At 41.0% G+C, this 12,249-nt stretch overlaps 1 protein-coding gene across 1 annotated transcript in view; it reads right to left on the reverse strand.

Moving 5' to 3' along the window:
- The window catches only part of arhgap39 (Rho GTPase activating protein 39), a 379,768-nt gene that overhangs the window by 12,387 nt on the left and 355,132 nt on the right, over window positions 1–12,249 (reverse strand). The window contains exon 7 of the mRNA XM_060825744.1: window positions 8,409–8,608. Coding sequence (XP_060681727.1) covers window positions 8,409–8,608 — 200 coding nt within the window. The remainder of the gene's footprint in view (window positions 1–8,408; window positions 8,609–12,249) is intronic.

Genomic DNA, 12,249 nt, shown 5'->3' on the forward strand with positions numbered 1-12,249 from the left:
AATGTTAATGTAATTCACAGTCATTTGTCAGCAAGCAGCTTCCACCACAAGCCTCTCTTTGTCTCTGTTCTAGGCTTTTAGTCATCTTGTAATCAACTGACTCATTCCCCCAAATGAAAGAGAGCCACGACTTTCTGCAATATCATCAACAAGACACTAATGAGGCCTACTGGCCAGTGCAGAACTGGAAACTAGCAAATAGGACAACTGCCGCACGTTAGGAGTAATTTCCATTCATTAGCAGATAAAGATGTATAATATTTTATTATCATTGGGTAGATTAGATTAGATTACTTACAGTGTGGAAACAGGCCCTTCGGCTTAACAAGTCCACATCGACCTGCCGAAGCGCACCCACCCAGACCCATTCCCCTACACCTAACACGATGGGCAATTTAGCATGGCCAATTCACCTAACCTGCACATTTTTGGACTGTGGGGAGAAACCAGAGCAAATCCACGCAGACCATGGGAGAATGTGCAAACTGCACACAGTCAAACGCCTGAGGCGGGAATTGAACCCGGGTCTCTGGCGCTGTGAGGCAGCAGCGCTAACCACTGTGCCACCGTGCTGCCCATTTTTTTTTTGGATTGGATTGGATTTTAAAGTTTGGATTTTAAAGTAGAGCATTATAAAGTTGGGTTTTGGGATTTAATTAAGAACAGGACTTGTTGTTTTGAGAAGTTAAAGTCATTTTACAACATAGAGTTCAACCATAATTTCCCAGAAAGCGTGCAACTTAAGTTAAATGACTAGATAAATGACAGGACGTCCCCGGGTCGCAAACAGGTTCTGTTCGGGAGTCATAAGTCAATTTGTGCACAAGTCAAAACATAATGTAGGACGATGTAAAGCAGCCATTTATATGTGCAGGAAATGTTTGTATGCTGGGTCTTTAAAATTACAACCATGTACAGGATCCTGTCCATAAGTACAAGCCTTCACACGTCGGACATTTGTCACAATGGGGTTTCCCTGCACTGGAGAGATAACTGATAAGATGTTTATCAACTAGAAGTTTTATGGCATAAAACTTCTAAAACTAGAAGTTTTATGAAAGACAAGCTAGGGACCTGTTGAGATTAACTATTTCATATGAGCATAAGGGCACTCCAATTAGCGGCAGTCCAGACTTTCAGAGCCAGAAAGAAGTTTTAAAATAGCTTTAGCAGTTTAAAAAGATGGAACGTTTCTTAAAGTCCAGTTAGAAAAAGTTAGTGAAGTAGATAAAGTTTGTGTATCTTGAGAGACAGCAATGGAGAGAATCACGTTTGGTGAATGCATAGACAGGTGCTGAAAGGAAGTGCTTGTGACCTGGTCACTAAGTAAGAAAGTAAGCTGGGAGTAATACACCACTGGGGCTGACTGTCTCTAAAGGATATTGCTAGGGCAAGTGTTGATTTTTTTTCTTTTTGCTGTTTAATTTAAGACCTTGACAAATTATTTTACATACGTATTTCTTTATGTTTACTTTAATACTTAGTGAATGGTTAAATAAATTTCTGTTCTTTTGTTTAAAAAGTAATGTTGGCAGTCTTGTAGTTCAGTTACTGATTGCCATGTGAAACAAAACTGCAAAAAATAAATTTTTGATCTATAAATCCAAGTTTTATTGTGAGCTCAGATTTGCCTAGTCATGCCTTTTGCTGGGATCATAACAAAGCCTTTGGCTGACTCTAATGTTGAGGGACTGAGGTGCCAATTTACTGTCAACCCACTGGAATCTCCGGAGTCAAACGTTAATCTCCAGAACTTGCTGTGAGCACTTAGTCAGGTAAAACATCCTAGGATCATTAAAAAAAATGTTTCTTTGCTTGGAAAATGTAATTTCTAATTGATATATTACTGGAGATTAGGAAGTGGTCATTAATAATTCAATTAGGGAAACGAAAGTCTACTTATTTTTCAACTAGAGACAGAAGCTGCAAAGACACGGGCTGCATATACTGTGTGACCGTTGAGGGGGAGAACCTGAGCACAAGGAGGTTGGAACCTAACCATCAGCTAGTGAAATGTCTCAGTATGCATCAAACCAATGTGAACAATCAACTAAAGAACACTTAATTACCTGAAGAGTTATGAGATGCTGGAAGTTATATAAGTGAGATAAATAGAAATTTATTTTAGTAGTTTGATTATGGCAGTAGATTGATAAATTGGGAGTCAATTATTCAATTATTTTTGGGAGTCAGACATGTTTGATCTGTGGGCAGTCACCTTCACAGTCCATATTATTGAACACAAAATTTAACCCAATGAGAGACTGTTTTGTGTTTCCTCCATTTCTCTGCAGTCTTCAGTGAGGTGTGTGCAAGTAAGAGAGAGCATGTGTGCGTGACTGAGTGTCTGGGAGTATGAATGAGTGTGTGAGTCTGTATGTGAGAGGGTTCGTGGGAGTATGTGTGTGTTTCTGAGATAGATATTGATATTGCGAATAAGTGCGTGAGTCAGTTTTTGGGATGATGTGTGTGTGTGAGAGAGAGAGAGAGGGGGAGAGAGAGAGAGAGAGGGGGGAGAGAGAGAGAGAGAGGGGGAGAGAGAGAGAGAGAGAGAGAGAGACTGTGTGAGTATTTGTGATATATTATGTACAGTTCTGGTCCCCATATTTCAGGAAGGATGTGGAAGCATTGGAAAAGGTGCAGAGGAGATTTACTAGGATATTGCCTGGTCTGAGGAAAGGCTGAGAGACTTGAACCTGTTCTCATTGGCAAGAAGGGATTTGATAGAGACATACAAGATGATCAGTGAATTAGATAGGGTAGACAGTGAAAGTCTTTTTCCTAGGATGATGATGTCAGCATGTATGAGGGGGCATAACTACAAATTGAGGGGTGATAGATTTAAGACGGATGTCAGAGGCAGGTTCTTTACACAGAGAGTGGTAAGGGCGTGGAATGCCCTACCTGCTAATGTAGTCAACTCAGCCACATTAGGGAGATTTAAACTATCCTTAGATAGGGACATGGATGATTTTGGGATAGTGTAGGGGGACGAGCTGAGAATAGTTCACAGGTCAGTGCAACATTGAGGGCCGAAGGGCCTGTTCTGCACTGTATTGTTCTATGTTCTATGACTGTGTGTGTGTGTGTGTGTGTGTGTGTGTGTGTGTCTGTGTGTGTGTGAAAGAGTGGGCGTGCATGGGTGCATGCTTGTGAGAGAGAAAGTGTGAGAGTGTGAGCGTATTGACTTTGTTCAGGAATGCTGACATTCAAACTTTACCCTCAACTGGCACTTTCCTTGACTTTCTCACCCCAGGGTGGGAGTAAGTGAAACAGAGTGGGGTATATTTGTCCAATATCACACAAACTCATCACCATTGGTTTCCTCGCAGTGGTACAATGTAAAGAAAATCCTAATTTCATCACCTTGCTTGCACATATACAGCAAGGGTCAGGTAAATAGCTTGAAAATAGGCCTATTGGAACCATGACTCTTGTAGTAGCCATCTACAAACAATCCATTCTAATTATATGAAGGGGATTGAGACTACCTATTATGCAGAAAACAGTACCATTCCAAATTCCTGAGACAGAGTTGTATTGATTTAGTAGATTCAGGTCATCAAATACATAAGAGAATTGTCTGTGAGGAATGTTTCATTGGAAAGGGCAGACATGGTGGGCAGTATATTGGGGTCTCCTTCTCACTCCTCTCTCGATTGCTTCTAATCTCTGGGAAGTGTTAGTCAATTCCAGTTATTTTCCAAAGCTAATCAACGATGGGTTCTTGTGTTACGGTTATACTTTCCCTACTTCTGAGCTAGGAGGTGCAGTTTAAGTCCGATTTAATCCAGAGGTGCACAATAACATCCCTGAACACGTTGATTAGAAATTATGTAAACTAGTTAATACATTTCTTAAATTTAACCTACATCAATAGATGAAAGGAGGCTGATGTGGGGAGTATATGATCGCTTGGGTTAAACGGCCCATTCCTTTGCTGTAAAGGCAATGTAAGGATTCATATCATTCATTAATGTCAAATTAATTTTTGTGGTATTATTGAGAATGTAATGTATTGCTGCAGCTCCCCTTGGTGAGGGTCACTGCTCCCAATTGCCAGTCTATAACCCCTGTTGGAACTGAGAGAGAGGAGGACACTGAGATTGGCTTGGATAAGAATGAGCCATTACAGACACTGGACTGCACAGATTAGGACCTGACTCTTGAAGGATACTTAGAACTGACATGGATGTTGGAGTGGTGGCAGTGTTAGTTAATGATGAAAAAAAATCACAACAGAGATCAATCAGATCAGGTCAGAAGTGGTTTGGATAAAAATGAGAAATGATAAAGGAAGAGTTCACTTGCTGAAGTGGTGTACAGACTCTGTAACAGCAACCACACAGGAGGGTAAAGCATAAAGGAAGAAATAATGGAGGCATCTCAGGAATCCACAGCAATAATCATGGGAATTATAAACTACATATCTGGAAAAGCCAGATGGCAAAAGTAGCCTAGATAAGTTGTTTATAGAATGTTTTGAGGCTAGCTTCTTGGAAGCCACAAAACAACATGACCGTCTCTCACTAGTACCCTTACATACAGATAAGGAAGGACACCACTTCGACTGGGACAACACATCCATCCTAGGACAAGCCTAACAGAGACACGCATGAGAATTCCTAGAAGCATGGCATTCCAACCGGAACTCTATCAACAAATACATCCAGTTAGACCCCATCTACCACCCCTTGAGAAAAACAACAAGAAATGACATCACCACAGGAAATAACATCACCAACCCAAAGAACCTCAAACATAAATTGAAAGCAGGAATTATCAGCAATGCTTTGCCCGGAGGCCCACTGAAGATGTTACCTAGTATGGTGAGGAAACGTCTGGAAATGAACCTTCCAGCTCAGTGAGCAAACCTACATCCAGAACCTTAACCTGAACTACAAATCTTCTCAAGTAAAAAGTGAGGTCTGCAGATGCTGGAGATCAGAGCTGAAAATGTGTTGCTGGTTAAAGCGCAGCAGGTCAGGCAGCATCCAAGGAACAGGAAATTCGATGTTTCGGGCACAAGCCCTTCATCAGGATGAAGGGCTTGTGTCCAAAACGTCGAATTTCCTGTTCCTTGGATGCTGCCTGACCTGCTGCGCTTTAACCAGCAACACATTTTCAGCTACAAATCTTCTCAAAACTTGCTAATATTAGATCTGTATTGTGCAATGAGTGGCATTAATGAAATGAAGGGCAATTCTAAGTAGCAGTGACCATAATATGATTTAATTTTATATTCAGTTTAGGGGAGGGAAGAGGGATGAGTCTGAGACATTTTTAAAAATGTAATTAAGAGTCATTATGAGGACTTATTATGAAATTTGAGTTGGCTCAACTGAATTGACAAATTTGGTTAAATAGGTTAGTAGAGATACAGTGGCAGTTACTTAAGGAGATATTTCAGAATGTACAGAATAGATACATTCCAAAGAGTAAGAAAATATCCGAGGGACAGACCCACCATAAGTGTGAAAGATAATGTCAAACTTAAAAATAAAGCACTTCATTGCGCGAAGACAGGTGGCAAATCAGAAGATTAGGCAGAATATTTAAAAAAAACAAAGAATGACAAAAAATATTAATGAGGAGGAAAAAATTAGAGCATGGACGAAAGCTAGTCAGAAATATTAAAAACAGGTAGTATGAGTTTCTGTAAATATTTTTAAAAAGAGGAGTTAACAAAGTGAACATAGGTCCTGAGCCTGGAGTATCGGTAAGGGGAAATAAAGGAAAGCTGGATGAACTGAGGAGATATTTTGCATTGGTCTTCATTATAGAGGATATAAATAACATCCAGAAACAGCTCACAAGACCATTAGATATAGAAGCAGAATTAGGCCATTCAGCCCTCAAGTCTGCTCAGCCATTTGATAATGGTTGTTATGTTTTTCGACTCCGCTGTCTTGCCTTCATCCCGTAACCCTTGGTCCCCTTACTGGTCAAGAACCTATCGATGTCTTAAATATTAACAATGTCAAGGCTTCCACAGCCCTTGGCGACAATGAGTTCCACAGATTCCCCACCCACTGGCTGACGAAATTCCTCCTCACCTCAGTTCTAAAGGGCAGTCCCTTCACTCTGTGACTGTGCCTTCAGGTCCTAGTCTCTCCTACTGATGGAAACATCTTCTCCATGTCCACTCTATCCAAACCTCTCTGTATTCTGTATGTTTCGATCTGAAATCCCCCCCCTCATCCTTTTAAACTCCATCAAGTACTGATGCAGAGTTCTTAACTGTTCCTCATATGATAAGCTCTTCACCACCAGGATCACTCTTCTAAACTCCTCTGGACCACCTCGAAGACCCGCACATCCTTCCTTAGATTTGGGGCCAAAAACTGCTCACATTATAAGCCAGGAATTGGAAGGAAGAGAGGAACGTGGGAAATTATGATTAACAGGCAAATGGTACTGATTAAATTGTTGGTGGGGACACCTTCAAATGCCTGGGTCTTGATAAAATAAGTGGCCAATGAGATAGCTGATACACTAGTTTTAATTTTCCAATTTTCCCTTTATTTGAGGAAATTCCATTAGATTGTAAGATAAAAAATATAACTCCTTTATTCACAAGGGAAAGGACACAGAAAACAGGAAACTACAGACCAGTTACCTATCACCTATCTTGGGAAAATGTTAGAGGCTGTTACTAAAGACATTATAGTGAGATACTTAGAAAAGTTCAAGGTGATCAGGTAGAATCAACAGGGTTTCGTGAAGGGAAGTTCATGTTTAACCATTTTATTCGAGTGACTTGAGGAGGTAATGTGTGCTGCAGATTAAGGGGAAGCAGTTGATGTACTGTACTTCGATTTCCAGAAGGTATTTGATAAAGTAGCACATCAAAGTGTACAGCAAAGACAAAAAGCTCATGGTGTAGGAAGTAGTACCATAGCACAGACAGAAGATCTTCCGGCAAACAGTGTGTAAGCATAAATGTGTTTTTTTTAACCTGGCAAAATGAAACGAGTGTGTGCCACAGGGATCAGTCCTGGGACTGCAAATATTTGTAATCTGCACAAATGACTTGAATGAAGGGATAGATCGTTGTCAAATTTGCTAACGACACAAATATAAGTAGGAATATAAGGTGTGAAGAAGATATTAATGAGGCAATAAAAGAGTATAGCTAGGTTAAGTGAGTGGGCAAGGATCTGGCAAATTTTGTAAAGTGTGGCAAAATGTGAAACTGTCCATTTTGGCAGGAATTAAAAAACATTTTATTTAAATAGGGAGAGATTTCAGGGCTCTGATTTGCAGACAGGTCGGGGTGTCCCAGTGTATTTAATAAGATCATGATTGATCTGATTGTAACTTCAAATCCAAAGATAGAGAAAGTAATTAGTAAAGCTAATAGAATATTATTGATTGAATCATTGATTATGAGAGCAAAGAAATACATAAGTTTATAGTTCAGTTGGACAGGTCTCATGCCTGGAATAATGCATTCTGGATTGATCACCTTATTTAAGGAAGAATGGGAATGCATTGGAAGCATTTTGGAAAGGTTTACTAGACTAATATCTGGAATAGGCGAAAGACAGGACTGCAGATGCTAGAGAGTAGAGTCGAGAGCGTGGTGCTGGAAAAGCACAGCAGGTCAGGCAGCACCTGAGGAGCAGGAGAATCAATGTTTTGGGCAAATGCCCTTCATCAGGCTGAAGGGCTTTTGCCCAAAACGTTGACTCTCCTGCTCCTCGGATGCTACCTGACCTGCTGTGCTTTTCCAGCACCACACTCGACTAATATCTGGAATAAGTGAGCTGCCTTATGAGGAAAGGCTTGCTATTACTGGTGTTTAAAAAAGGACACCTTAACTGAAATATTTAAGGTCAAGAGAGGTGTTCACAGGATATGTTCCCTCTTAGCACGATTAAGAATTGGAGTCACTGTTTAAAATTAAGGGCTGTCCATTTCAAACAGAGACAAGGCAAACTTTGTTTTATTCCAGAGGGTTGAGTGTCTTTGGATTTCTCTTTTTCAACAAGGGGTGAGGAAGCAGAGTCCTTGAATATTTTAAGTCAGTGGGAGGTAGGTTCTTGTTCAGCAAGGGGGTGAAAGGTTATCAGGGGTCATCACAAATGTGGATTTAAGGTCACAATCAGATCAGTCATGAGTTTATTAAATGACCTAGCAGACGAAGGCTAACTGGCCAATTCTTGCTCCGGTTCATAAGTTCACATGCCTCTCACAGACCCTTGACATTTGAGGTCTAGGTTCCCTAGAAGTAGTCTAGATCAGATTTGACATAGGAGCAGATGACGTCCCTCGAGTTGTTCCACCATTCGATAGTAATCTAAGTTCCACTTGGGTAACATATGAGAAGGCTCTTGCTGCAAATGAACTGTTTCCAAAGATTTACAATAACTCTTTGATTTCAATAATCAGTCAACAAGTGTTACCTGAAGATACCCTCAGTCTGTGCTCCATTGAGTTTCAGCACTTCCTCGGAGAGTCTAGTTTGGACCCATGGAAGCTGTCGGTCTGAATAGTGCTCATGTTGCATATTCATGATCTCTTCCAGAGAGCTACCAAACATGGATGGGCAGAAAACAGCATTTGTGGCATGTCTGATCTCGTCCGCATTGGGTTTCCGAAGTCCCTGGTTGAAGATCAAGAAGAAAAGACATTGTTCCTTTTTCTCTTTCAAAATCTATTTTCCATCTGAACACTTCTGTTTGCTGCAACAAACACCAAGACAGGCTGCTTTTGGTGAACCATTTACTTTCAAATCACAACAGAATTATCAGAATGTACAGCACAGAAACTAGTCATTTCACTCAAACGCGTCTACAATGGTTTGTAGCCATGTCTCATTATATTTCAGTAGCCTATCCTTCTATTTCTTCCTCTCCCACATATACGTCTATGTTCCTCCTATGCCACTCATCTCATCTAATCCCCGCGTCCTCAATGTTCTCTAGGTAAGCAGGTTTCTGCTGAATTCCTTATCAGCTTTTTGAGTGAGTATCTTATGCTTATGACTGGCCGTCTTAAATATCCCATCACAGAATTGTCAGAGAGCAACAGAAGGCAATTCAGCCCAGCATGTCATCACTGGCATCTCTCGACATTCCCATTCTCCTAACTTCTCCCTGTAACCCTGCACATTCTTCCTTTTCCACATCTAATTCTCTTTTGAATGCCTCAATTGAATCTGCCCTCACCACATCCTGAGGCAGTGCCTTCCCGAACTTAGACGCTTGCATCGTGAAGAAACAGTATTTATAAGGTTCCCCACAATAGGTTGTTGCACAAATTACAGAGGCATAGGACTGAGGGTGATTTAGCAGTTTGGATCAGAAATTGGTGAGCTGAAAGAAGCTGAAAGGTGGTAGTTGATGGAAAATATTCATCCTGGAGTTCAGTTACTTGTGGTGTATCACAAGAATCCGTTTTGGGTCCACTGTTGTTTGTCATTTGTATAATTGACCTGGATAATGGCATAGAAGGATGGGTTAGTAAATTTGCAGATGACATTAAGGTCAATTGAGTTGTGGATAGTGAAGAAAGATGTTGTAGATTACAGAGGGTCATAGATAAGCAGCAGAGCTGGGCTGAGAGGTGGCAAAAGGAATTTAATGTGAAAAAGAGTGAGGTGATTCACTTTGGAACCAGTAACAGGAATAAAGAGTACTGGGCTAATGGTAAGATTCTTGGTAATGTAGATGAGCAGAGAGATCTCGGTGTCCATGTATATAGATCCCTGAAAGTTGCCACCCAGGTTGATAGGGTTGTTAAGAAGGCACACGGTGTGTTAGCTTTTATTGGTAGAGGGATTGAATTTGGAACCATGAAGTCATGCTGCAGCTGTACAAAACTCTGGAGCGGCCGCACTTGGGAGCATTGTGTACAGTTCTGGTCACCGCATTTTAAGAAGGATGTGGAAGCTTTGGAAAGGGTGCAGAGGAAATTTACCAGGATGTTGCCTGGTATGGCTGGAAGATCTTATGAGGAAAGGCTGAGGGACTTGAGGCTGTTTTCATTAGAGAGAAGAAGGTTGAGAGGTGACTTGATTGAGACATATAAGATAATCAGAGGGTTAGGTAGGGAAGACCCTTTTTCCTCGGATGGTGATGGCCAGCTTAAGGGGACATAGCTTTAAATTGAGGGGTGATTGATATAGGACAGATGTCAGAGGTAATTTCTTTACTCAGAGAGGGGTGGGGTGTGGAACGCACTGCCTGCAACAGTAGTAGACTTTCCAACTTTAAGAGCATTTAAATGGTCATTGGATAGGCATTTGGACGACATAATCTAGGTTAGATAGGCTTCAGATTGGTTTCACACAGGGCAGAGCAACATTGTGGGCTGAAGGGTCTGTACTGCACTGTTCCATGTTCTATCTACTTCTCTCATAGAATCATATCACACGGGAACAGATCCTTTGGTCCAACCAGTCCACGCCGATCGTATTTCTAAACTAAATTAACTGTATCTGCATCTACCACTTCATCTGGCAATTTATTTCACACACTAACCATTCTCTGTGTAAAAAAAAGTTGCCCCTCATGTCCTTTTAAATTTTTCTCCTGTTATCTTGAAAATATGACCCCTAGTTTTGAACTCCACAATTTTAGGGAAAGGACCTTTGCTATTCACCTTATCTTTGCCCCTCATGATTGAATAAAGCTCTGTAAGGTTAGCCCTTAACCTCCTATGCTCCAGTGAAAATATCCCAGCCTATCCAACTCAAATACTCCATTCCTAGCAACATCCTTTTCTGAATCCTGTCCAGTTTAATAATGCTCATCTACACTACCAAGAATCTTACCATTAGCCCAGTACTCTTTATTCCTGTTACTGGTTCCAAAGTGAATCACCTCACTCTTTTTCACATTAAATTCCTTTTGCCACCTCTCAGCCCAGCTCTGCTGCTTATCTATGTCCCTCTGTAATCTACAACATCTTTCTTCACTATCCACAACTCAATTGACCTTAATGTCATCTGCAAATTTACTAACCCACAGGGTGACTAGAACTGTTTACAGTACAAAGTTTGGGAGAAGATTTGTAGCTCGGGTGCCCGTTGTTGTGGTTCTGTTTGCCGAGCTGGGAATTTGTGTTGCAGATGTTTCGTCCCCTGTCTAGGGGACATCCCCAGTGCTTGGGAGCTTCCAGTGAAGCACTTCTGTGATGTTTCCTCCGGCATTTATAGTGATTTATAGCACTCAGAGGAAACCCACACAGACACGGGGAGAATGTGCAAACTCCACACAGACAGTTGCCTGAGGAGGGAAATGAACCCGGGTCTCTGGCGCTGTGAGGCAGCAGTGCTAACTACTGTGACGTCTCAACTCCTACACTCAAAGGTCTGAGCAATAAAGGCAAGTGTGGTAAACACTTTTGACCCAATCTATCTACCTGTTATACAAATTTCAAAGAAATATATATCTGAATTCTTAGGTGTCTCTGTGTAAGTCCCACTCTTGTTTGTTTTACCAAAATGCAGTATCTTGCATTTATCTAAAGTAAACTCCTCAGGCCACTGACCCAATTGATCAAGATCCCTTTGTAATCTTGGATAACCTTCACTATATCACCAATTTCGGTATCATCTGCAAACCTATTAACCATGCCTCCAAAATTCTCATCCAAATCATTGATATAAATGACAACAAAAGTGGACCTAGTACGATCCCTGTGAAACACCACTGGTCACAAGCCTCTCATCTGAAAAACAACCCTCCACACTCTGTCACTTACCATAAAGGCAACTTTTTTTATCCAACTGGCAAGCTCACCCTGAATCCCATGTGATCTAACTTTACTAATTAGTCTACTATGCAGAGCCTTCTCAAAGGCTTTACTAAAGTCCAAATAAGCAATGTCTACAGCCCTGCCCTCATCAATCTTTTTGGTTACTTCCTCAAAAAACTCATCAAGTTTGAGAGACACAGTTTCCCACGCATAAAACCACCTGATTATCCCTAATCATTCATTGCCTCTCCAAATGCATGTAAATCCTATCTTTCAGAATCACCTCCAAAAATCTTTTTACCACCACCGTCAGACTCACAGATCTATAGTTCCCAAGCTTCTTCTTACAGCCTTCCTTAAACAAATGTGTAACATTAGCCACCCTCCAGTCCTCCAGCAGCTCACCTGCGGTTAAAGATGATACAAATATTTCTGCTGAAATGTCCTCTAAATTCCCACAATGTCCCATGATTCATTAGATCAGGCCCAGGAGATTTATCCATCTTTATGTTTTCTAAGACCTCCAGCACTTCCTCTTTTGTA

The sequence above is a fragment of the Hemiscyllium ocellatum genome, chromosome 5 (assembly GCF_020745735.1).
Source record: "Hemiscyllium ocellatum isolate sHemOce1 chromosome 5, sHemOce1.pat.X.cur, whole genome shotgun sequence".
NCBI classification, from domain to species: Eukaryota; Metazoa; Chordata; class Chondrichthyes; order Orectolobiformes; family Hemiscylliidae; genus Hemiscyllium; species Hemiscyllium ocellatum.